General features: G+C 42.6%; 1 protein-coding gene across 1 annotated transcript in view; it reads right to left on the bottom strand.

The window, feature by feature from the left end:
• The window catches only part of LOC147705980 (protein-glutamine gamma-glutamyltransferase E-like), a 101775-nt gene that overhangs the window by 25036 nt on the left and 48740 nt on the right, over positions 1-27999 (bottom strand). Inside the window, exons 7-9 of the mRNA XM_086932436.1 lie at positions 17823-17955; positions 3293-3396; positions 2102-2344 (exon numbers count right to left, since the gene is read on the bottom strand). Coding sequence (XP_086788562.1) covers positions 2102-2344; positions 3293-3396; positions 17823-17955 — 480 coding nt within the window. The remainder of the gene's footprint in view (positions 1-2101; positions 2345-3292; positions 3397-17822; positions 17956-27999) is intronic.

Below are 27999 nucleotides of genomic sequence, written 5' to 3'. Positions count from 1 at the left end.
TGCTTCCTAAAGGATAACTTGTGCTCTTGGAAGGCAGTGGACAAATGAACAGGCGTGAGCCTTTTAGGCCCTCACACCACCATACACATTGAATTGTGATGTACCTTTTTTGATGCAACATCTGGGCAAATCATTGGGTATTGGGGGAAGCGATGAGCATTCTTCAAGCTCATGGCCCACAACCTGCATTGTAGTGAATAGATTGTAGCGTTTTAAATGCTCCCTGCACATCTCAACCAACTTGACACTTATCTTGAGAATATTTGGAGTTAATATTAGATTGTTCTAAAGAGCTCTGCATTCGTAGTATGCTGGAGTTTGATACATTCACCAATCCTTTATGCAAATCACTGCTCAATGTATGTGCCCTGCCTGAGCACAGTTGTACACATTCACAGCATGCACTTTCCTTCTGTTCATATGTGACATAGTGAAGATAGAATGCCCAGAAAAATGCTTGGTTTTAACCCTTTGGTTGCTGGTGACAGAACCACTCCGTCACCAGCGAAGGACGGGCTGTACTAATGACGGAGTTGTTCCGTCACGGTCCCGCCGCCACAACTGCGCGGCAGCGATTTCGCGCCTGCGCTGAACGCTCTATTGAGCGGACGGGGCCGTGACGGAAACACTCCGTCATAAGCACAGCGCGCCAGAGGCTCGTGACGGAGTGGTTCCGTCACGAGCATGGCGCCGTGTCGCGGCCCCCCCTCCCTCCTAGCGCTGCGGCAGAATTACCGCCGCAGCCAAGGGGTTAAAGGAGGCTCTGAGCATAAAGTAGAAAAGAAAATTCTCTTTGTCAAGTACAGAATCACTAAAAATCCCCAACAATATACATTCTAGAATGTTGCTGGTGTGATGATGACAGCTGTGGTTTTCAGATCTATTGTGACACTCTTCACAGAATGGCCCCTTTGACTACATCCTCTCACTCCCAGTGAATGCGTAAGTGAAGTTCAAAGTAAGCTCTGATACTTCATCTCCACAATAAGCGGACTTTCCGCCACGCCATTGTAGCCGAGAGGCATTTCACCGCCTACACTGTTGCGTCTAATTAAACAGCACTAAAGCTGTAGTTTGCCAAATGACCGTCGGAAAGGTGGGAAGGGAAGCGGGGGCATACGGCACCCCCCAAAAAATAGAAAACAACAATAACGACAGGGCATTCTCCTGCGTCAGTGTTTGCCCTGTGGTTAATGTTGACAACTTCTTCTCCATACCTTTCCAATGTAAAGAGCAAGGCTCTGTAGAGTAATGGCCATAGTACTGTAGGGCTATGCATTCTGAATCGTATCTGAGGGTCATCTGCAATATACCTTGTGATCCTTGGTGTGTATAGTGGGTTGTTTGCAAAGTCTCTGAAACACACAATGGTTCAAACTCCCCAGGACTACCTCCTTGAAATAGGATTTGGAATCTATTCTGATGCGCAATCATGGCGTGATTTTGGAAGGACAGCTCATAACATCCCATAACCTGCTTATGGATGCTAACTAGAATAACCTGAGCGGAATGGGTTATATTTGTAAAGTGATATCATACATAATGTCTAGGGATGCCTGTAGGTATATTAAATTGGCACTGGCACCGTGACCTGCTTGGCTAGGAGTACAATGACTAATGTAGTAAGCTTTTTTTTAGCAAGAACAGTGGGCAAAGGGAACATGGGATGCAAAAAGTGGTAAACATACTGAGAGGTAGAATGTTTAATTAGAGGTGGAGTGTTCATGCTCCAGTGGGGCGAGATGTAGAGAGTTTCACATGCCAGGTACACTAAAAAGCAAAAAGTTTGTTGGAATGTGCAAAGGGTTGTGTGTTGGGGTTACTGTTACATCAATATCAACATAGACAACCAACATACGTTCAGGGTAAGCATCCATAGGAAAGTACAGATGTATTATTCTTAACTCCACATCTACTTACCTTGACGATATCCTGGAAGTCAATATTGTGAACCTGTCCTAAGTGCAGGTCTACAGGGTGTTGTGACAGGTTGACTGGAAGGCATAGTGGCTTATTATACAGTTTTGCTGGAAAGAAGACTGTGTAGTGACAGATTTGTTTGACCACCATTTTGAAATTGGTAGTCAAATCACGTGCTTACCTTCTGTATATTTATAGGTGTTGGTGACGTCCACACGTGCATCACTGCCCACGGCCTTGGTGCTGGTTTTCTGGCCAATTGCCCTGCTATCAGAATAGATCTTTTCACGATTGCCATCTTCATCCTCAACCATCTGAACCTTGTCAGCATTCACCTCACCAAACACAAAAGGGGTATCGTAGAGCAGGTCAACATCTCCTTCTTTGACCGCTTCGCGTGAGGTGGGTCCCAGGCAAAATATACCTAATGTAGAAAAAGAGTCTTGACACCCTTACCTTGAACACAAAGCTCTTGTCTGCCCCTAATGTCCCTCTTCGTCCTATTCTCTATTGTATATATACTATGTAACTGGAATACCCTCAGAGTAGCAAGCGAGCTGCAAATCAATGTGATGGACATTTCAAGAACTTTCACACCACCATTGATTAGGTGTCCACAATAGCTATATAATGGTGTAATGTTTCTATTTTTTATGTTTTATTTACCAATATGTCACAGTGGTGAGCAAACCTTCCACAGAGACCCCTCTGACATTTTTAATTTCAGAATAAGAAAAAAGAAAATCTATAGATATATGAGACTGGAAGTCAATGACTTCCAATACATTTCAATACTTTAAGATAATGATATGTTTACTAAAGTTTTGCACAGGTGTACGTATATATAATGCACTATTGGTGGGATGTTTTAATCCATTCTGCTGAAGAGAAAGGGATGTTTATGTTCTCCTTGTTATACTTCATTCATACTCATCATGGCAGCAACCTAAATTCGAGGGAGTAGTTTCTTCCTTCTCTAGTACAACTTAAATCCCTAACATTTAAATACAGGCAGCCGCACTGGGCTGAAAAAGGGAGAACATCTTACTTGTGGCCTTACAGCTACAATCAATGTCTATTAAAAAAAGGGAAATGTTCTGGAAGTTTATGATTGTATATTGATGCCAAAATATTTTTTAATGCCATATCTCCTAACTCAGGTATATTTCTTGCTCCTGTAGCATATCCTACATCACTCTGAGGATGCACATTATGAGGCCATTGGCTCAATTTCTGGGCTTTTCATCCAACTCCAGGATAGCTGTTGTATCTGACTATGGTGTCAGGGATAACCCACGGGTTCTAATTTGAGCAAATAAAGTGTTTCGCCGGCACATTAAGATCAGCACTTTAGTATTTAACATATAAGTACCTCCACTTTCCTCTTGTGGAGTTGCGTCAAAAATCTGCCATCCATTGTATTTTGGTCCCAGGTCATCTCGGACGAGCCAACCTTCATTCCATACATGGAAATTCCTACAACGAAAAGGAAGCCACAAAATACGTTTGCAAGAAAGACAAATACTATAAATGGAACCATTCTGCAGACAGAGCATGATTGTAAGCAAACCTCCTGAAGATCAACACTGCTCTGGAGAAGGCCTGACATCTGTATTCCATATGAGAGTGTAAGCCTGTAAGGAAGCCTGCTGCAGAGCTTCTTCACTCCTCACCCATGGAGAACACTAACTTCTAGAGCGCCTAAAACATGCAGACAGGTTTTTTGTGTCTGGGAACTGCTTGGCAAAAGTGGAATTGGCCTGCAGCTAGTATGCACCTCAATTTTGCTTTAGACTGAGTATGTTTTCAGAAGAAGTTTATTCATAATATGTTCTAGTGCTCACATTATGAATGAGGTTTTCTGTGAGAATGGAGTATGTTCTATCACTGAGGGGAACATTGGAGGGCCAACCAAAAGCTGCAGTGTATGTTATGCCATTAAGGAATTTTGAGGGAGGAGGTGATTGAGTCCAGTATGACATAGTTGGAGAGACATATTGTGATGCAGCTGAAAACTAAAGAGAGGAACACAACACCCCAAGGTCCCTTCATTTCAGGAGGACCATGGGTGGAGTTTTGAGTTGTGAAACTTCAGAAAGTCAAATATTAATTTAGAAGGGATACTCTTAACAGATTAATAAATGTATTTGGTGTCGGTTACCATGCAGTTCTAAGTAAAACTCTCCCAAGCCCTGGTAGATATGGCACAAGCAGCAGGCAATTACCCAGAGAAATGTGTGCTACGTTCAAGTAGTACAAAATAACTTTAATGTTAAGAACACAACACAATAAAATTCTCACACTAATTTAGAAACATCAGAAAAAGAAATCATAGGAAAAGAGATGCAAAGACTATTAAACTCAGACACGACAATTAAGAAATATGGGGTTTTAAGGTTTTACAGCAAAACGTACTAAGACTACAAATGCTCTGGAGAGGTGAAGCTGGGGTGGCTGCTTTGTCCTGTTCACCTGCCAGTGATAGGAGAATTCCCCATCCTGAATCCTGGCAACTTTCTCACCTCCATTTACAGAACATTCTTACCTAAAGTACTGCACATATTCCTTGAGCCCCTCATCCAAGATGGCCCTGGCCTTTGGATGTGCGAATGAAGGTCAGTGTGGCTTTCAGATTAGAGATTTCAGTTATTGAGACCTCTATTTGTGATCCCCACTACATAGGAAGTACTATTGTTGCACTCCTTTCTGTTTCTGTTTGTTCCTGTCCCTCGCCACAGGACTCATAACTGCTAAGTGGTGACTGCTGAAACCACTTTAGCCTGCCTGTTATCCATCCAGCCAGGTCTAGTGGCTTAGAGGACTAATGCGTCCACTGTTGGGGCCTGTGTTCAACCTCATGGTTCCAGTGTGTCCAATCATCTTTCTGAGGTCGATAAAATGAGTGCCATTGAATTGGGAGACAGCAAACACCTGTTTTTCAACGCCAAGATACCCTTGGATGAAGATGTGCCTTACAAATACACATGTCATTGTATCCTGGGGGCTTGTCATTAACCCCTATTAATGGATGATTATTTTAGTCACCCCAGTGGGGCGAAAGGCAAACTTATTTTTATCAATTTTTCTCTTAGTTTTTTTGGCACTACCGTCATCAGGTCTACTTTCCCTATTAAATTATTTTTTCAACAGCAGCGGCTCCTCTGCTATGGCGGAAAATCATTGCCCTCTCAAAAACATATAGAAAGGAGAAATAAAGTAACACTCAATTTATTTCTCCTTTCCTGGCAAATCATGGAGAGGGAGGGGGGCACGGGGAGGACAGCACAGAGGGAGTGGTAGTGCACTCTCTTCACTGCGCATGACGGTTTGGCCGGCTATCTCAGGCTGGCTAAACCCTCATGCTCAGGGAATCTCTCTTCAACCCCAGCTGCATTGCTGGGGTTGGAGAAAGCAAGCACAGACACCCAGTCTGTCCTGGAACGCTAATCTCATGCAAGAGCAACTTCAAGATTGGCTGCAGGTCAGGCTGAGAGCCTGAGCCTGAAAAAGAGGAGCAGAGCGACGAAGGATGCCGCCAGCTGAAGGTAAGGTTTTTTAAAAAAAAAAAGAGAATATTTTTATTTTGCTCCTTTCCCTATGTGACCCTTTTGCCCCTCCTCACTGCCCTGCCACTCGTAGCAAACACCGCCCGCTTCCGGTTTTTAATAACAAATGGGGAGCATTTTGTAATTATTTCTCTAGCATTATGAAGACTTTTTTTATCCTAAATTAGGCCTGCTCATGGGAAATGTAGTTACAAAATAGCAGCATTTATCTACGTTAGAATCAGCTGTCTAGATGGTGATTTTAACACCAGCCAGGTAGACTTCAATGGTTCTGTCTGTACCCATATACCATTTTCATGCATCTGAGTGGTGTAAACTTACATTGCAGACCACATCCAACATTTAACTTCCATGCCACTGGTGTAGTTTATGTTCCAATTTACCATGGGCCTCCTAGAAACTTAATAATACAGTTGTGTGCAACCAATTTAAAAATGTATGTTCATTGAAAGAACACACTCTCTGCCACTGAATGGCAATGTGACACAGCACAGTGTTATAAAAGGTGAAAGGCCAGACAAATCGCACATAAAAAAACAAATTGCTACGAAGCTCTGCTCTGAAACCAACTCTGGATCCCTCTCATTTTAGATCAGAAGAAGGCTCCCAGGTTCATACATTTAGACCTGAATTAAATTGATTAAATCACTCACATTAATGAGGTGCTATGCCTATTTGGTGGCAGATAGACGCAATGATCACAGGGTCATAGGTGAACCACCAGTATCCCAAATAAAGCAGCATTAATAAATGCCACACTCCTCCAGGTGTTGATTGAAGTCCAAGCATGTAGCACTCAATGAGCGTAAGGGAGAATGAGTGTAACCTCTGTGATCTACATATGTAAAACCCAGTGTCATTATTACCAAATTATATGATTTGTATGAGTTGACTGTAGTCTCGTTAAATTAATAACCTAAGAAAAATTAATTCTGGGAAAGGATTACTCTACATCACAGAATGTTCCTTAAGTTTGGTTGCAAGGAATTTTGACAGGAAGATGTCATTCCAACATCTTAAAGAGCTGGTGAAATGTGAAATATTAAGGTTATATTATTAGGGAGACGTATACATAGCAAAGTATCATAATGGAGTACACAGTCTGGAACAAATGTGTTTAAACAAAGTTACTGAATGGTGTTTTACAAATGCAATCCTAGACTAAACCAAACTCATGTCAAAATGATTCATGGTACGATATTTGAAAAATGGCACAACTGCCAGTCAATACCTCCTTTCACTAAGGCAGCACAGCTTTACTAGTGTTATCAGTGTCCATTACATGTATAAATGAAACCAAGAATGAGAGAGAGTTGTAACCTATTGGCTTTGTCAATACTTGTTTCAAAACTGAACTAAATATTGCTTGGAGGAGCAGATTACTTATATAAACATAGAGCAAAATCTTTGCTAATTTACAGTTGCAATCTTTATGCAGCCTGGTTGTCCCGCTGGCCAAACAGCAAGGTCTGAGACTTTTGATGATTAGTTGTCACGTAGGTATTTAGGCAAATATATACCAGTGCTATTATGGTGGAAACCATGTTCTTTGTCCAATATGATATTGCATTCATAACTCAATAGCTCACATGAAACTATACCATTTTAAGTGGGCAAATTATACCTGAGATAAGAACTCAGTTGAGGAAGGAAATTCACTGACTAAAAAGCATAAATGCCAAATTGAACCCTTACCTCAGTCCTTCGTTGCTCAGATAACTTTAGAGAGCTGTGAAGAGATCCCCATGTTGATGCAGATCATATTAGAAAATCCCCCGGAACCAAATGGAGGCAAACTGCAACAGTAGCCTTTCATAAATATTGTGTCAATAACCAACACATATATTAAATGATAACTCTTAGCTTTAAACTGTGAGGATCATCTTTCCTTTAAGAACCTTTTAATGATTTATATTGCAGTTTTCAATATTGCGAGCTCCACCAAAGGCATTGGAGCATTCACATGAGCACCAGTTACATTACACAAGCTCACAGTCAATTTTTAAGCACAGAGAGATCATAGATTTCCCCAGAATCACAAGATGTTGAACCAACGCAGAGACTCAAAGCTGGTTCCCCAGTTCCAAAGTCTGCAGCTCGATAAATACTGGTTCTGCATAATATGCATTCTTCCTTGGGCAAAAACCCATAATAGGAAGTATTTCCAGCATCCAGTATCTAATGTTATGTTATGTTATGTTATGTTAAAATGGGACTTTTATAGCGCAACGGCTACTCCAAAGGAGTGTCCTGGCGCTTTGAGCTCCAGACCATGGAAAAGAGCGAGAAACATAACAGTAACAGAAAGGGGCCCAAGGGAGGGGATAAATTATCCAGCAAACAACCAGGTTTTCAGGTCTTTCCTGAAGACAAGCAGATTTGCGGTGGTTCGCAGGGACAACGGTAGCGAGTTCCATAGCTGAGGAGCAAGGAAGCTAAAAGACCGGCCGCCTAGCCGAGCCTTTTTAATGCGTGGTACCCGAGCCAAAGCCAAGGCTTCTGACCTGAGGGATCGTGCAGGTCGATAGAAGTCCAGCCTCCTCTGGAGATACTTGGCGCCATTACCATGCAAGGCCTTATGGGCAAGGGTCATGGCCTTAAACAGTATTCTCTTCCGCACCGGAAGCCAGTGGAGGGATACAAGGAGATTAGAGGCGCTAGTGCGGCGATGAAGGCCAAAAATGGCACGCGCAGCAGCGTTCTGGGTGACCTGCAGACGTTGGAGGAGATATTCAGGCAGGCCCAGATATAGGACATTGGCATAGTCCAATCTGGACCCTATAAGGGCCTGAACAGTGATCCTCCGATGTTGCTCTGAAAGAAGGGGAAAAAACTTGCGCAACATTCTGAGAATCCCAAAACATGTTCCCCTAAGAGTGGAAACCTGGGATTTGAGCGAAAGCTCGTTGTCAATTTTAACTCCCAGGTTCTTGGCACACTTAGAGGACTGTGTGGGAGGGAACATGTCGGCAGGCCACCATCCTTGCCAATCTGGTTCTGATGGGCATCCGAAGAATAGTATTTCAGATTTGTCCGAGTTGCACTTAAGGCTGTTGTGTGAAAACCAGCTAAAAACAGCCCCAAGGCACTCACGGATCCTTGCTCCATCGAACTCTTCGCTCTTGCGACAGGTGAAAAGGAGCTGAGTGTCGTCAGCATAAGAGACGATCCGGGCCCCATAGGACTCCGCCAATGTCGCCAGAGGGGTCATAAGGATGTTAAATAGAGTGGGGCTCAAAATAGAGCCCTGAGGCACTCCGACTCCCAATGGCGGCATCTCGGCGGATCCGGGTGGGACCCAGACCGTCTGGCGGCGGTTGGCCAGGAAGGAAGAAAACCAGTTGAGCACCGTCCCCCCTAGCCCGATGTCACGGAGCCTGGTGAGGAGATCCTCATGGGGGACGGTGTCAAACGCCGCCGACAGTTCTAGCATAACTAACATCACCCTGCCTCCCATGTCGAACACCTCTTTTACGATCTCCGAGACTTCCAAGAGCGCTGTCTCGGTGCTTAAGTTGGAGCGAAAGCCCGATTGGGATTCATGGAGTAGATCATTAGACTCCAGGAAGTTGGAAAGCACGCTGTGCACGTGTTTCTCCAAGATCTTAGTCAGTGCTGGAAGGAGCGAGATTGGCCTGTAGTTGGAGGGTGCCTCTGGGTCGAGATTGGGCTTCTTAATCAGAGGGATGACCATGGCTTGCTTCCAGGTCTGGGGCAAAAAGCCCTCGCTCAGGGATGAATTAAGGATGGGATTGGCTATGGGGTTGATGGCATCTGCCATTTTTGCCAGAAAATTTGCAGGGCACGGATCTAATGGTGAGTCCGACTTAAGGTTCCTCATCAAGGCTAAAGATGTGGCAGCCGAGAGGGGAGGAAAATCAAGCAGGGCTGGGCCTGAGGGAGACAGAGAAGCTGTCTCAATCGGCACCGCAGACACATCATCTGGGGCTCTCAGCGGAAAGGAGACCTGGATTTGCCTAATTTTGGTAGTAAAGAAATTGGCAATAGTGTTAGCCCAGGTCTCCGCTGGAGCACCATGAGTGGAGATGGACCGGGGGCTAGTGAATTCGCGCACGATTGAGAAAATCTCCTTGCAGGAATTGGCAGCATCGTCAATCCTTTTGGCAAAATACCGTTTCTTGCACTGAAGGACTAGTTCATGGTATGACTTCATCATGGTTTTATACCGTTGTTTGGCCTCGGGCTCATACTGAACTCTCCAAGCCCGCTCCGCCACTTTACATTGCCTACGGGCATGGGCTAATTCCTCCGTAAACCAGGGGGCAGAAACTCGTCGAGCAGCGGACCTGGGTGGCTGTACGGGAGCGAGCTCATTTAATCTGGCAAGAAGCCAGGATTGCAGGCTCTCCAGATCTTTCTCCAGGTCCCCAGTGCAAGCCACAGGGTGATCAACCAGAGCATGTGTGAGCATATCTGGGGTCACCCGATGAAGTGCCCTGTAGCTGCTGCCCTGCTGTCTCGTGGCGCTAGCCGGGGGAGCCAAGGTAGAAGGTATTTCAAAATGGGCGAGGAAGTGGTCAGACCAAACAATTGGCAGAAGTGTTACATTCATGATAGGTGTGGTGGAAAAAACCTGATCAAGTGTATGGCCTTTATCGTGGGTCGGACCGGAAAGATAGGGGGAAAGACCCAGGGTGGATGCGAGATCTAACAGTTTGATGGCATTTTGGTCATTATGATCGTCCATATGGAAATTAAAATCTCCCGCAAGTAAGCATTGCTCCGATCTCAGGACAAGGACCGACATGACCTGTTGGAGATCATTAAGAAAGGAACCCACTGGGCCCGGAGATCTATAGACAATCAGGCCCTTCAGTGCTTGTTGCGGCGATAGGGAGATGGTAAAAGCTAATGAGTCAGCCCCTTCAATGGTGTGAGCACTCTGATCTGGAGTACTGTTATTTACTGGCTGTTGTAGATATCCCACTGTGTACTACCCCAGTCGTAAGCAGTACTATTGCATTTGAACTTATAATCAAGCCCACTGGAATTATGCTGAAGAAGAGGACTAAGTTATGCAGCAATGTTGAGCAATGTTCCCTCTAATTTATTTTCTTTATATGCAGCAATAAAGGTGCATGGTGCACTGCAGCTAAGGCTGCCTGCACTGATGATAAGTAACAGCTTAATATGCAAGCCTGTGCGGTGTGCAAGCTACCAAAATCAGTGGCCCAGTAAATGTGTCATCGACTCTAATGCAAACCAGAAACAAATTAGCCTTTCCCCTCCCCCACAACTCTGGGTCGGTAATAAAGACACCCATTACTGGGGCGTAGAAGGCTCTTGCACCCCTGAGCATGGATGTCAAATAATCTTGGGGCATATTATCAAGGGGGTTTATCTCCGCTTTTTTGGCTTTAAAAGCCAAGAAAGCGGAGATAAAATTATCTCCCTATTACCTAGCTGTCGCTAACACCAGTTAGCGACAGCTAGTAGGAGATAGCGACCATCTTGGGCCCCGCTTTGCATGTCAGTGATATTTATCACTAATGACATGCAAAGTGGACGTGCCAAGATGTTAGCGACTGGAAACAGTCGCTAATATCGCTATCTCCTATTACCAACTTTTGGAAATATTCACGCCAAGCGCGAATATCTCCAAAAGGTAACACCTGCCCCATAGCAGTTCTTAGCCATGTTATCCAATGGTAGGTGGATAATATGGCTAAGAGCATTAGCTCGGTAATGCATGAATATCGCTGACTTTTCAGCGATATTCATGCATTTCGGCCAATTTTTATCGCTTAGGAGATAAACCTTGATAATAGCAAGGTTCCTAAGCGATACAAATCGCCGCAGCTCGGCGATAAAAATATTGCCGGTAAGCCAACATAGCGATAATTATCGCTATTTGTTGGTAATATGCCCCTTGTGCCATAATATTCGGCCTATAATTCCTCTCTATCTGCTTTCTCCAAGCTAGTCTTATCTCCTCCTCACACCTTTTCTTATCCCCGTCCCCTTCCACTTGATCTCCATGCTTGGACTTATCGCCTTTTTCCATTGATTAGTTTGTTTCTCTCCTTGCTCTTTCTTACACTCCTATGTTTTGTTCTCTATTTCCACTGTGCTCCATTTCATCCTCATTCTGTTTCCTCCCTTCAATCTACATCCTACTCTCTCTCCCACAAAGTCTCTCTAATATCCCTGTTCTCTCTCATTCCAACCCTACATTATCAAATCAATATCTTGACTATACTACTTTCTCATTTCGTTCTTCCCCTTAGCGCCAACCTCTTTGTTAGTCACCTCTAGGTCTACCTATCCCCTTTTGGTAATTTTATCGTATTTTCCTTCCCTCTTGTTTTCCTCTACTTTGTATGGTTCATTCCCCTTGTTTTCTTTGCTCACCCTTTCTTGCTTATTCACTTTTTCCTCTATCTATCTCACATCCATAACTCATCCTCTCCAAACATGCCTCCTTTTCTTTCTATACTCAAATCTCCCCTAACCCTCACCCTCCCACATTTCCTTTCCTCTCCATCTTTTCTATTATTTATGCCCTTCCTACTTTTCTCCTTTCCTATCCAGTACCTTTTCTTACTTTCCAATCCCGGTTCTTATCTTTTCTTCTTTATTCTACTCTCCAATATTCCTTTCCTATGTGTCTTTCCTATTTACTTCATTTTCTTACTGTCTCTCCTCTTCTTTTATTCTCTCTATGCCATATCCCAGTCTAACCCCTTCATTCTTTCCCTCCTTAATATCTTACTTCCATAGCTGCCCTTCTCCTCCCAACCTCATTGTATGCACCTCTATTTCTTTCCACCCATTTTTTTTAATTTCTGCTGCCTTTCTGCCTCATCCATCATCTTACACACTGTCTCCTTGTCTTTTTTCCTACCTCATGATAAGCTCCTGAACAAACACATTGACTAAATGTTTGGCCTCTGCTCTGCAATAGCCTCTGTTAGAGTTTTACCAGTGCCTGCTTGGGACCAGTTTCATTCTCCGTGGCACAGACTGTCCCCCAACCTCTCCCAGAGGAAGAGACCACACAGAGCTAAACCCAGGGAGACACTTCAAAAGAATTCTGAGCAAATCAGGGCAAAACTGTTCCTGGGTTGCTTGTGTACTGGTTCAGAGAGAACCTGGCAGTTTAGATAGGACTGCTCCGAATAAGGTCGAGAAGATTTGCATATGGTTGGGTGAAAACTGAGTTGGCCAGGTAGGCAAATGAACAATTCTTTGGAATGCTATCCCAAGTGATTGCCAATGGTTATACCTACTGCTAGCATTCTGCCATCACCTTTTGTGAGCCTTATGTAACGCACTGAGTGTCAATGGTATGCCCATACATGAGCCCCTTGCTCCCTGTGCCACTGAAACCAAGCTACAAACTGAAGGGTCCGAATCAGGGCGAAACTGGTCTTGGGTTACTTGTGGTGTGGCTCATGGAGGACCTGGCCTGTTAGTTCAGAGTGGACTGCTCCTGTTTGAGCATTTGTAAGACTGATTTGCATATGGCTGGGTTCAAACAGAGGTGGCATGGTGGGCAAAAGAAGAATGAGTTGGAATGCTACTCTGACTGGCTGCCGGTGATTAGACTTATTGCAAGCCTTCCTCACATCACCTCCTGTGTCTCTGCTGTTAAACTGCAGCCAATGCAGAGAAAACTGGGCCGTGTCGCCTTTGCACTGGCTACAGTAAAAAAAGCCATGGCCCTGACTAAAATCACAAGTTAACATCACAGGTGGCACTCCCTGTCACCTCTGCCCCACTTGTCTGACCTCCTAGACAATCCTCAAAAGGCAATGGGGCAGGCATCCTTGGCTAGGCCAGGTGCACCACCCTTGCTACCACTAACAGGCCGCATCGTTACCTAACCACTTGTGATGGTATAAAACCAGAAAAATGATGTGGTTGTTTGGTCCTCTTGAATTTATATAGCAATTAATACACGGGACAAAGCTGTGAAGTATTCTTATTTGCCTTGTGGTGCCGGGCACCCTTTTGGACTGCATGGTTGATAAGGATGATGGATTTAGTGCCTCCTTTATAGATGTTGGGTGAGGGGCATGACATTCAAAGACATGATTCAAACATGCTTCTGTGAACATTGCTGCAGGTAAATATGAGGTGCCGCAGAGAGTTAAAATTAATCTACCATTTGATAAAAAACAGCCACGGCCCGTGTAGGGCGTGTCACCGGGCGGTGATGTGGGGCGGGGGAGGGTCAGGGTGGGGGGTTGTAGAATGCGGGAAACGGACGATTTCAGGTAGGTACTGGGAAAAAAAAATTATTGTTGCGCTCGCTGCATCACATTTGAGATGCAGCGCGAGCAACACATTTTTTTTTCTATTCAGTATTTATCTAAAATCATCTGTTTCCTGCATTTTACAACCCACCCACCCTGCCCCTCCCCTGTGCCACGTCACCGCCCGGTGGCACGCCCTACACAGGCCGTGGCTGATAAAAACACTAATGTGCATTTAGTTGAAATGAACTAGCTACATTTTTAGTTACCTTTGAAATGTTAGGTCTTTGTACATTTTATGATTTAGCGTACTTGAAGAACCATAACTAAAGAATAGCTGGTGGAGCAAGTTTAGACTTTCTTTGCAATCCGGAACATGTCTAGCAAAATTTGTAATGCTCAATGCAAAGCTCATGCCACTTTTCTCTCATGCTTTAGAGGCCTCTTCTCTTTCTTTGGCATCTTCATTACCTTCTGATTTGACACAGTACAGCAGCATTTGCTCCGCATTGGTCAATTGGTAACCTTACATTAGCTTGCAGTAAGTACACAAATCGTCATCATAATATTGGCAAGTACCTGACTAGAGATTCTGATTCAGATATATTAACACTTTGCACTGAGCTTGCATCACAAAAGTGACACAAACCCAGCACACAGTGTTGTGGTGGGATGTACAATCCAATGTAAAGCATGATGTGTGTATGAAAGTTTCCCTCAGTAGCGCAAAGAAGCACTATGCCCTTCATTGTGCTACTTGGTATCAAGGGGGGTGTGCCATAGGTGGTACATGGGTGTTCCCATGCACTCACCCATTGGTTTTGAGGCAAATACCTATCTACTAACATTTATAGACAGGTATGTGAGCCACAAAAGTACGTCTCCTCGAGGCAGGCGTAACAGTGGAGGAACTTTTGAAAGGCTCCATATGTTTCAAACTTTGCATGTGTGATGCACTGTGCACTGTACAGCACACACACAGTGGGAAACGTCTTAAAGGATATTTTTTGTACTGGGAAGATCCCCTTCTAGTAAAATACCTATGCTTGACAGAACACTTGGGGGCATGTTAGCAAGAACATCGTTAAAATTATCCCCGTTTTAGCGGCAGGTAACTGCCGCTAAAACGGCAATAATGGGCTTGATAATATGCGTTCTAGAATCTCAATAGAAGCCCAGGTTAGATGTGGATGACAACTAACCTGGGCTTCTATTGGAATTCTATAGCGCATATTAGCAAGCCCATTATCACTGTTTTAGCGGCAGTTTCCTGCCGCTAAACGGCGATAATTTGAACGAGGTTCTTGCTAATATGCTCCTAACATTTTGTACTAAGGGCACAGGAATTATAAGATTTTGCGGCCTTGGCCTTGTCCACATCAATATAGATTTGCCACATGTGCCACATAATCTATAATCTGCTGTATAATTTGAGGATTTAACCCCCCAAAAATTGATTCTAGCTTGAATGGATAAAAAGTTACTACAGCTAAGACTTACTTTGTTTCTGCAAAGTGGAAGACCCTTTGCAAAGGTAACCTGGTCACCTTTCTGTTGCTTATTGTTGTATTTAGGTGTTACATTGGGACTAAAGAGGTGAAACATTTTCTTAGAAAGAGTTAGCATATGTAAAATGCCAAAATAATAAAGTAATACTATCACCAAATGTGCAGCATTACCCCACATAACTTGCCTTTTCTTGCTGCATAATTAAACCCTGACGCATAATTTGGTCCTCTCCTGCAGCATAATTCCAGTGGCCCTGACTATGGTGCAAGGCAGAGGTGTGCGAACCAACAACTTATTAGGGACAGCTGAGCTAAGGGTCGGCTCTGGCTCTTAAACTGTCGTACATGAGCCAAGCCTTGAAGATATGTGACATGTCAATCACTCAGCGCAGATTATGTTAAAATATGGAAAAATATAGTCAAGATTCAAAAAAATGAAAACAAAGAAGCACCTCACCTTGGTACATCAGATTATGTGCAAAGTATTTATTAAAAAAAAAGAGTTTTTAGAAATGAACTGAGAAACTTTACTAGCCCCTCTACCCGACCCTCACATAAAAATGCTATTAGCGATCTAAGAAGCAAGTCAGGCGTCATATGTACCCTATTTGAGGCCTAGGTTATAATTATAAATGGAGCAAATGTATAGGCTATTAAATCAAGCACAAGAGTTGCTTTGTACAGTGCAAAGCCTGAATTAGTGCATTTAGGGTGCCCTCATTTGAGATGATGAACAAAACAGTATTTCCACTAAAGAAAAAGTATTTGCCTATTCTTTAGGATGAAAATACATTTTTTTTTACAGTTTTGTGAGCAACCTCGACCGGAAAGTATTGGAGCGCTTTACTTGAGCATCAAGACTGGAACCTGTTTCCCCAGTTCCAAAGTCAGCAGCATTGCCCATAATGCCACATCCACAGTCTCTCATTGACACATTCATGAGTGTTTTGTTTCACACTGCCTGCTATGGGTGGCTCTTAAAAGAAGTAGCCCCTCTATCCTTAAATTGATTTACTAGGCCTCCTGGAGCGCCGACAGCCATGAAAAGGGAAGTTTTCACCTTCCCCTTTGTTATGTGTTTCGGCGCTCCTAGGGGAGAGTCCACTTCCGGAGAGTGTCTGGGTGCTGTAGGAAGCATGGCTGCGTGCGCGCGCATGCACACAAAGCCTAGTGGGAAATTAGGAGTTGAGCAAATTATGCAGCAAGAAAAGGCAAATTAGGTGACATAAAGTTGCACATTTTGTAATAGCATTACTTAATTATTTCATCATTTTTAAACTTGGTAACATTGTCTGGGCATTGGTTGCACCTCCTTAGTACCAGTTTAATACCCAAAAATAACAATAAGAAACAGAAACAGGTCAGCTTTGCAAAGGGCAACAGATGTTGTTGCACTTTTGGTACCATTTGAGCCGTTTGAGATAGAAACTATTTTTTCATTAAAATCTGAAGATTATGCAGCAGATGATGGATTATGTAACAACTGCAGCAAATCTAAAATTATGCAAAAGTCGCTGCAGCCGCACAATCGCATAATTCCAGTGGCCCTGCTGATAATCAAGCCTCAAAATCTCACAATTTTTGGACCAAACCTTCTCCACATCTATAATTTCCCTTAAACATAGGAAGCAAGCCTAATCTATTTGTGCACCATTTGGAATGACAAAATCACATTGCTGCAATAAACTTGGTGGCAGTGCAGAGTGGGATTTTAACTAGAAGTATAACTGATAAACTAAAATGGTAATATACGTATATCTAGGGTAGAATTATCAGAGAAGTGTGAATCAGGTCCATGCCTTATAAGTGGAAAGGAGATTGCCAGTGCTAGATACACTTATAAGATTATTCTTTTGTGCCTGCAGAGATACCTGTACCTCCCCAAACTTATGCCCTGATAACTTGCAAAGAAAAGATCTTTTACAGCTCTAGAGGCAAAAATAGTCAAAATGTGTCCTGAAAGAGGCAATCCCATACACAAGTATAGAGTTATTCAAGCTCTAATTCAATCCTCTTTCAATACCAACATTGTTCCTCTTTGATTAATTCTTAAAAGTTGTCTTGTGAGTTTTAAGGGGTCCATTTGGCAAATAATGTCACTATAGCTCTGAAAAACCCAATCAGACGTCATTAAACAAACACACATTCTAGAATGCCTATTCTTGGTGATGGATAGAGGTGACTGGGTATAAGGAAAAGTGTTTTTTAGTGTATAAAGATGGTCCCTTTCATAAATGAATGAATGAAATAAATCACTTGTGTAACAGCAGAGCACCATACCAATCTAACATCTTACAAATTAGTTACACTTCAGACTTTTTACAATATTTTCCATTCTCCTGATCATACTTGTTTCATCCCTTAGAGCATTCTGAATTAATCCATTTTTAGACTGCTGAGACCTCCTTCGGCAGCTGCAAGCATTACAAGTGGACTATTCATTCATCCACTCATTAAAACATATGTCCTCACATACTCTGTGTGATGCTGTACATGAGTGGTGTTTAGTGGAAGCTGGGTGAGTTTTTTAGTGATGCGAAGGGTCTTACAAATCCTTTTTCCAATTCACCCGCTCAAGCATACGTCAAGGCAAAGGTAGTCATATTTACCATACGCTGTCTGGAGAGTCAATAGGTTGGCCACTTTCGTTGTATATTTCCTCGACTAACAGGTTTTCGTTGGCATCGTGTGCCGACTGGAAGTTTGTGATCACACGTGAGGGAATTCCAAAACACCTGAGAACTTGGTACAAAATGCAATATTGCAAATTAGTTATTGAACAAAATGCCAATGAAGTATGAAAGAAATCGCCAATGAACCAATCACCTTTGATTCCCTACGTCCACTTAACATTTACTACAAGACACTTTCCAAGTGTCACTGTTGATGTCTCATCTAACTATCATCCCTTAAATGCCCCCGCTCATCCATACATTTTGCGCTTGAATATCTCAGCATCATATCAGAGAAACATTTCATTGGTGCAAACAAAAGAAAAATCCATTTCACACAATGTTCTCATGTGTGATATATTATATGGGAGGAAACAAATTGTGCTCCGTCCATGTTACTGAAAGATGTTTACATCTGGGAAAATAATCAAGGAAATCGAATGTATAATCATGACATATACAACAGAAACACTGGCAAAGCCAATTCAAACTGACTTTTATTTTGAGCCCTGACTAAACCATTAAAGAAAATCCTGCAGCAGTGAAAAACAATGGAAAATGATTGTTTTCTGCATAAAGTGCACCTAAGAGAACAATTCAATTTCAATGTATTTATTTTGTTTTGGAACTTCTACGGAGGTCCACAAAAACAAACTAACAATTTAAAAAGACAAACATTGCATACAGTACAAAATTCCTTCCTTATACATTACTATAACATGATATCAAACATAGTGTGAAATGTGCAAATAATGCTATAATACGTAAAACATTCACATAACCGGCCAATAAAATTTCTTATATACATACTGAGTAATGTGCAAATGATGCAATGAATACATGAAACAATTAAATAGACAATCAGTTGATACTAGATGAAACCAGAGTACTACTGTTAGACAAAATTCTAGTAAATAGGCAAAAAGGTTCTAAAAAATTGGTATATCTTAAAACAAACCATTTCATTCGGGGGTGACAAAACCAGAGAACGTGCATCCTGAGCAGAGTGAATATTAAATTTGATAAATACTGGTTTTAAAAACACTCGCCTGGCACTTTGCAGCTTTGAACATGCAAATAAGACATGATTAAGATCTTGGATTTACAACTGACACAGTTCACAAATTCTCTTCTCTCTAGGTGTTTTATCCCAGATGCCAGTGACGTCTCTTAAAGGCAGCAGATGAAATCTCAGTAGGAGTATCAGCCTTCTAATCCCATGAGGGATATTCCAAGTTGAATAAGGCTGTGGTTTATTCCCCAATGTACTCCCACTGACGGCCACGTTACTGGGCCTGGATTTACTTAAAGCAATGTCTCTGGCTAAACTGATAGGGGATCTAAATTTCTTTAAGAACTGTTTTAAACCAGATTTAGGCATTGGCGAAGCGGGAGTTATACTAAGACCGAAACTGTCAATTGCACATAAAAAGGACCTAAAAAACGTGGATTGTGCTTTTAGATTGCAAAAGATTTCTATTCTCAGAGCAGCCCTTAGAGTACCCTCTTCCCCCAAGAAGAGAGAGTTACCCCACCTAAGAACTGGTGCCTGGGCTAAAATAAAGGACGAGACTAATCCAAATTGAAGGCGCAGAACATGTGGGGCAGCCAGAGAATTTAAATTACACATTTGGCGCATAATTCGTCTTTCTGCCTTATCAAACATAAGCCAATGATTCATGTCCACCACCTCGGCAGCATATATTAAGGAGGGTGGGATTTCAAACTTGAAAACAGATAAGACATGGCTAAAATGGCGTCTCCCGCAGGTTTTATAGATTCTGTTTAATGCACTTGCCTGGGATACGGCTTTACTAACGCAGTGTTTAATATGCTCCAAGTCTCGACCTGTTTTGGAAAAAACTTTCCCTAAATATACATACAAGTCAACCAATTCCATTTTTTTAGACTCAAGCATCCATCTTAAACATCTCTTTATTCTGAGCCCCTTCTTACGAAAAACCAAGATCTTGCTTTTTGCAATGTTAGTTTTTAAAAAATGAACATCTGCATATTTATTTAAAACGTCCAGACGGTGTTGCAGGCCAATAGGTGTTAAATCGAATATTGGAACATCGTCTGCATACAATAAAGACCCAACTGACATTCGACCAAATTTGGGGCCATCCCCTCTCGCCAAGTTCAAAGCGCCAGGGAGATCAACGATGTACAGTGAAAATAAAAATGGTGCTAATAGACAACCCTGATTAAGCCCATTATGCGTTCCAATTTTGCATGTTAACCCTCGCGAGCCTCCCATTAGAACCTGGCACCAGGTGTCAGTATGCAATGCCATGATCAGACCCTGGAGATGATTTGGAATGCCGAGGGAGACAAGTTTTCTCCACAGGTTCTGGCGGTCCACCTTGTCAAACGCCGTGGAGAAATCAATAAAGGCTGTATAAACTGGCATCCCTCGGGAGAAAACATATTTCTCCACAATTGTCTGAACAACCGCTATATTATCTAAGGTGCCATGGTTCTTTCTAAAAACCGGCTTGTTCCGGTGGAAGGATATCCTGATCATAGACCCATTGTTGTAAGTCGCATAATATGCTTTTTGCAAATAATTTGCCGGAGGCATCCAGGAGGGCAATCTGCCTAAAACTAGTCTGCACCGTTTTTGGTCCTTTTTTATACAGGGGGCCTATAATGCTCCCCTTCGAAGAGGGGGGGGGGGATTTTATTCATAAAGAAGCAATATTTAAAAATTGGCTCTAAAAAAATCACCCCATGCTTCTGGCTCCTTTTTGATTAGTGCAATTGGGATACCATCCGGCCCTTGTGCACCGGACATTCTAGCAATCTTTATGTACTTTATCAATTCCTGCCAGATGCAGGTTTAACCTCATCAGGCAACACGGGAGAAACTGGACTATTATTTCTATATAATAGAGAGATGTAATCCACCCATTCCTTTTCGGGAATCGGTATCGGAGTAGCTCTCTGCCTTGAATCACAATATTCAGCGATCAAGAGCCAATATTTTCTCGAGTCCTTGGCCCTTGCGGCTTCCCTCAGCCCTATCTACATCGCGTCAAGCTCCTTTCTTTTTTCGCTGAGCATGAGGCGACTTCTCACTCGCTTGAGGCGATTAATTTCCTGCTGTCGACCAAGGAGATAATTTATGTGCTGTTTTCGAACAAGATGGTTAATTGCCTGTTTTAAAACGATCATATGAGACCTATCTTGTTTATACGTGAGAGGTTCAGAAGATGTGGAGCTTAAGTTACAAATCTTCTTCATTTGAGCCTCAAAAAAGGATATCATATTGGAGTGAGCAATACCTTCCTTTTCGACATACACCATCTTCACAATGGAGCCTACTTCAACAGTGTTTTTTTGCCTCCAAAAGGATCGACCATTTCCTTTATTAAAAGTGGCCAAGCCCTGACTGGCATTCCCTGAGTCCAGTGTGGGTAGATCGAAAGCCACTGACATACCCACTATACAGTGTTCGCTCCATACCGACGGGCTAACAGAAAAGTTATCACAAGCCCGAACATTTGGTAGGAAACAATCACATAATCTAAAAGGCTCTGAGTATGTTGAAAATGAAAGGTAAAATGGGCTGCTTTATCGGCAGGCACTCTCCCATTTAAGATAACAAGATCCGAACTTCTGATGCTATCAAGCAAGAGAAACCCCCGCTTGTCTGTCTTTAGTTTATTTGGAAATATAATTTTAGGGATGTGCCAGATTTCCTCTTTATCAATGTTGGCATAAATCTCAGAGGCAGAATTTGAAATTTTAGCATTTAAGTCCCCCGCTACTATCACTAGGGGCAATCTTCCCTAGTAGCTATTTCCTGAATGAAAGAGAAAAATACGGGCAAAAGATGATCAAAATTTTTCCCCGGGGGGACGTACAAGTTTGCCACAAGAAAGGAGATGGGCGTGTCAGAATCTCCCAAGCATGCCAACTTCAAACATATACAGAGGTTTGAGGGGTGAGGAAAAACCTTCTGGTTCCAATTGATGGAGTTTTTAAGCAGAATAGATACCTCCCGCTGGCATGTCCCCTTTCCGATCGCTTCATGTAACACGAATATACAACATAGCCATCACATTCAAATTCTTTACAAGACCAAGTTTCTTGTAGACATATAATTATGGGATTCATACTTTTTAAGGAATTTAATTTTGTTTCCTTAGGTCCCAGGCCAGCCATATTCCAGGACACGAGCAGCCCACCCAGGCTACCTCAATCGAGCAATCCTTACTGCATTCACATGGGTATTATTCAGGGCTCTTGCAACCCAGCTCCACTGGGCTAATTCATCTTCTATGTCTGGGGTCTGTGGGGCAGCTACTACGATGGGTACAACATTTATTAAACGCCCCCTCCAGTTCACGGAAACCACTATATCTTTAGGATTGACCGCAGAATACTCTATTTTGGGGCCCAATGCGTCTAGTGCCACTGAATTAGTAGCCTTCAAGACTTTCAGGGTTTGGCTTTGGGGGCCCGCAATTTGATTTTTATCAAATTCAATAACAGATGTTACATCAAGCCCTTGTTTAAAAAAAACCCTCACAGTTCGTCAAAACCAAGTTAGCCACTATCGGTGAACAAAAAGTGACCCTGAAGTACGGGACAATGTCATGTGCATAAATCATCACATTTAAAATATCCTTGCTAGCTATCAGCTTTAGTGACTCTAATTCTGAAAATAAATTGAGAATGAAACCTCTATTTACCGGGATGGATTCAGTATCAAATAGCCAAGTAAAATCCACCATGGGAGATAAGCCAGGCTGTGCCCCTCTAATATTCTTTGGGGCATCTCTCCATGGGATCCATAAGGGAACCCTATCCGTGGAGCAGGCAACTTGCATCCGACCGTGTTGTTTGATATTCGAGTATGGGAACGATAATTTAATGTGTGATGATTCAGTGTACTTTTTAGTTGTGAAATAATCCATTGTGGACTGCAATGCAAGCACTTCGTAGGAGGTGGAATGATACACTACACAGGTGATATCATGAGGTGACTCCTCTGAAAGGAGTTAAACATATTTTAAATAGTTAGCAGCAACAGGTGTGCAGACAACAACAATGTCAAGTCATTCCTAAAAAAGTATCATGTGTAAATTAGTTTTGGTCTGCATTTGAGCCTTTAACAATTAAATTAGAAAACATATTTGACTTGTAAAAAGAAAAATAGAATGCACTCAGTTTTCAACATGTTTGCTACTTGAGTAACAAGCATTTGCAATGCAATAGGTCTCGCTTTTGTTGGAGTTAGAGCTAATGGCATTGTAAATGGGAACCACTAATACATTTCAACAGAGCAGGCAGAAGTTGAAGCTGAAAAACTGCTTCCCCGCATCAACTCATCAAAATCTTTTTTTTCATAGCAGAAAAAGCGTGCTCATTTATCGGCTCTGCAATATTTCCATTTGTAAAACTATTTAAGAAAAAAAATGTCCTGCCTGTGTCCAGGGCCGGCTTTAGAGCTAGTGGCGCCAGGTGCGACAATCACTTTTGGCTCCCCAATGTCTCATGACCGCCTCCTCGGATTCTCTCCCTACCACCTTTAAAAGTGCCCCTCATCTCACCTATCATAAGATATTGCTAAACACAGTGCCCCTCTGAGGTCACAACACCCCCTCCACAGGTCAGCGCTCAGTGCGGCTGCACCAGTCGCACTCCCCTAAAGCTGGCCCTGCCTGTGTCAATGTGTTTCTGTTGTTTTTTTTCTCCCTTTTTATAATTGACTTGGATCAGAAAAAGCATCACTTAACATATATTAAACAGCTTTATGTACACTGCATGTGTTAAACACATCATACCTTTGACTTCTATCAAAGCTTTGCTCATCGTGATGACATTTTATGTTGTGTATTTTGTAAGTCTGGGGTTAACTGGGACTGTGAAATGGGTGTTAAAGCCTTAGGCAAACGAAATGCAATGATTTATTGAACATAGAATTTTTTTTACATATGATATGTTGTGTCTGTGTGCTTGCACGCATACCTGTGCTACATATTGATGGGAATTTATGATCTTGAGGAAAAACATGCAGGGGGCGTGGCCAACACTGGAGCATGGCGGACACATAGTCATGGGGCTCCTACACCAGGGCCCAGTAATCCGGTTCTAATTTTACTGTCCAGCAACCATTGACCCGTAGCGTGGACACCTGGGGACGCGCCCTTGGACAATAAAAACCTGCTAGGATGCGAGGTGTGCGGTAACGACCCTGAGACGGGCCAACTGGCTGCCACACTGCACTTCCAAGATGGCGGGCCGTGGCTGATCCCACGAGCCTGTGACACCTGGCATTGCCAAAGTGAATGCTGCAGCCACCAAAGTCCCCGTAGTAGGCATTGGCTAGCAGAAAAGGTGAGGGAGACCAAGCGACTGGCAGCCTGTGTGCAGGAGAGTCTGTTAAGTGCTGCTCTGGCCACCACACAGTAAGACCAAGGTGACGGGCAGAGTTCCCTGATGGGTGACCGGCCTCAGAATCAAACCTAAATGGCGGACTCTCCTTCGCATGAGAGGCCAAGCCCATCTGATGAAGCAGCCTGGGAGGTCCTGGCAAGCCGCCACAACTGGACATGCTGCTTGGGCCTACAACTGTAGAGAAACTCAATAAAGAAAATAATGCTTACAAGAGTAAATAGCATGTACCGTGTAACAACCGAAGTGAAAGGGCCAGTCGCCAAGGGAGGGTGAAAATGAAGACAAGGCGGTACTAAGGAGGAACTAACAAGCCTCTTTACCAATCAGAAGCCACCATTTCTGAAGGATAATGACACAAGCCAATGACAAACATGGGCGAAGAGTAGGCGGGGCTTTTATGCCATACTCCAGTACAGCAAGTCTCGCAGAGCAGCGCTTGCGTGCTGACTCTAGGCTCAACCTAATAAAAATGGAGCTCACCGATTTAGCATCAAACGTAGTGATACCTATGCAACTTTAAAAATCGAACAATATATATGTTTGCCAATTTTGAGTTGTCAATGCAGCAAACATGGTATAGTATCAGTTTGATCATTTTGTCATGGTGTATAACACTGCCTTGAAGCTAATACCATTATCTCCCTTTCCTATTTCAAAAATGTCAAAAGTGAATCTGACTTGGTTTTTTCCACCAGTGCGAAGGTAATGTAATACATCTCAAATTATACAAAAACATGTTCCGTGCCTGTGGTAACTGGATTGATGTAAAGTGCAATAACACATTCAGTAGTAATTCCAAAATAATGAAAACCTTTGTATTATCAAAGATGTTCGAGCAGATACTCATGCAACAAAAGCTCTAGGTAGGTATCACAGAAAAGAGTCAGGGATGAAATAAACACAGCATGCAAACACATATGATTTGAAATACGAAATTAAGTTGTCACGTGTTTTGCAGTTCAACATTTAAATTCTTCCTATTTTCATGAACGAGAAATCTTTGATTTTTCAGGAACATTATGCTATATGAACTGAGATAGTATTATGTATTTACTGAATACTGAATTGATCATACAGATGATACATTTATGACAGCAATTTGTGCAGTTTGTCATTGCACATCAATTTTCCCAGTTAGAGTCCAGATTCGGATATATTGTTTCCTATTCTACTCATCTCATGCTTTTGAGTAAATTATTATCTGTAGGAAAGTGCCCCATATTGTAGGTCACCGCTCACTTTTTTCTCAAAATGCTGATGATCATGACTCTGAGAGTGCATTGGAGTCTTCTGCCCAGACCCCAGTGCCTTTGCTCACTACCAAAACAGGTAAATTTGGTAATTCCAAGTTAACAAATACTTTACCCCCTTAGAAGAACCCAGTATATGGTACCTGGGGTAACCAGGGCATTGGTGGTACAGGGGCCCCCAGGAATGCTGTATAGTTTTGTCTTACCTGGAGTGACCCAAAACAACTACTGACAGAAGGCTTGCCATTGCATACTGCAGGAGCAGAGCAAACTGATCAAACTCAACTATGCCCTCGCCATGTGTGGCACAGTCACCTACACTGCCTTTAATATATGTAAGGCACGCCTAATGTAGGCCTCCTCAGCCCAGGAGGCAGGGTGCATTATACTAAAAGCGTGGACTTTTAAGTTCAAGCATATACCTCTCTATAGTGATGAACCCAGTTGGGAACTACTATATGTGTTAGCAGTCCAAGGGATAACATTGGCTGCCAAATGGGCACGCTCGAAAGTGCCAGCTCCATTATGGTAACACTAAAATATGTTGTGTTTGGTATCAAAGAATGTGTCTTCTCACTCCATACATTTCGGGCATTGGGATGCCCGAAATGCATTGGGAAAGACACACTAATCAGGATGAAAATTGTATAAGTCCTGCTTTATGGAGAAGGCCTGGATGGGCATACCTTCAGTATCAGATGTATATACAAAACATGGATTCAAGTGCTAAAACGAATTGAAAAATTGAAATGATTGGAATAACAAGAATAAAAAGATCGAATGGAAACCCAGTGTGGAATTTTTTGGCAATGCAACAGTGCTTTCGGATCGGGGGTGATTTTGTTCCCGACATATTAGTTTGTACTTTCATGTGGCAGATGGCGGACCACTATTCCGGGATGCACGCAATTTAAAATGATTCAAGTTTGAAAACAGCAAGTCAAAGGTGTGCACTTCAACCCATCATTTAACTCTTCAGCCCAATTTGAAGTAGCACCCACGGTGTACATGGCTCACTTTGAAAAAATGGATGGTCACTTGAAAACCTTGTTCGCCTCATCTTGGGGGAGCGAGTTTGAACTGCTCCTGCTGCAACAAACGTAACGGACGCTTGTGTTTTGATGATTTTAAGCACTTTACTACAAAAAGTTCCGATACGGAGCAGCTCATTATATGGACTTGAATTTCAAAAACAAATTGTAATTCTATTATATGTTTGCATTCTGTACATATTATGCTTCATGTAGACAGTTAAATCAGGCGTAGTAGGAAACATCGCAAGGGAGGGCGGGGTAAATTGGTGTGGGTGTCTTCATATGTTGATCATTCACGGTCGTAACGGAAAATTGATTCTGGTATCATTGAATAGAGGATTATAGGTACTGTAGTGTAGCATGACGTAGAAGAGATGGGAGAGGAACCTCAAAGGTAGTTAAAAGGGAAGCAGGTGTGAGAAGCTGACATCCCGTTTTTGCAATAAAAAGGAGGAATAAGTCCAGGACATGCAAACACAGGTACGGGAGCGTTTTTAGAACGTTTGGTTTGATGCGCATGGGTTAAACTTATAAATTCAGGCAGTGGGGCGACATTTCCACATAGTGTTAATATGGTTAACAACAGGGCCGGACTGGCTACCGGGCAGTTTGGAATGCTGCTGAGCTGGAGGCTGATTTCATTCATGGAGACCTGTGTGTGCTAAACGAAATTCATTTTGCTTTAATTATTTCGAAGCGAACGCAGGTCTTCATGAACGAAATCAGCCCCCACTGCAATTAAATCAGCCCCCAGCTTGGCAGCATTCCAAACTGCCCGGTAGTCAGTCCGGCCCTGGTTACAAACGTGAGACATAAAGGGAAAAGTAATGGGTTATATTAAATTTAGGTCTTATGTTGTTGACTATTAGAGGGAAAACGCCGAGTGGAGCAGTTTATACATGCATGTATAATGAGCATGTTACAAGCTTAGGATGTAAAGTGTTTTATAAATTTAAACATAATGTCTAAAGTTATTGCTTATATTTGTAGTGAACTCCTGAAGAAGGGCAAGTAAAATGCCTGAAATGCATTGGGAAAGACACACTAATGAGGATGAAATTTGTATAAGTCCTGCTTTATGGAGAAGGCCTGGATGGGCATACCTTCAGCATCAGATGTATATACAAAATATGGATTTCAAGTGCTAAAACGAATTGAAAAATTGAAATGATTGGAATAACAAGAATAAAAAGATCGAATGGAAACCCATTGTGGAATTTTTTGGCAATGCAACAGTGCTTCCAGATCGGGGGTGATTTGATTCCCGACATATTAGTTTGTACTTTAATGTGGCCGATGGGCGGACCACTTTTCCAGGATGCACGCAATTTAAAATGATTCAAGTTTGAAAACAGCAAGTAAAAGGTGTGCACTTCAACCCATCATTTAGTAACTTAACTCTTCAGCCCAATTTGAAGTAGC

This window comes from Lissotriton vulgaris, chromosome 7 (genome assembly GCF_964263255.1).
Source record: "Lissotriton vulgaris chromosome 7, aLisVul1.2, whole genome shotgun sequence".
Taxonomy (NCBI): domain Eukaryota; kingdom Metazoa; phylum Chordata; class Amphibia; order Caudata; family Salamandridae; genus Lissotriton; species Lissotriton vulgaris.
Note: the sequence above shows the minus strand (reverse complement) of the source record. Positions and strands in the feature narration are given on the sequence as shown.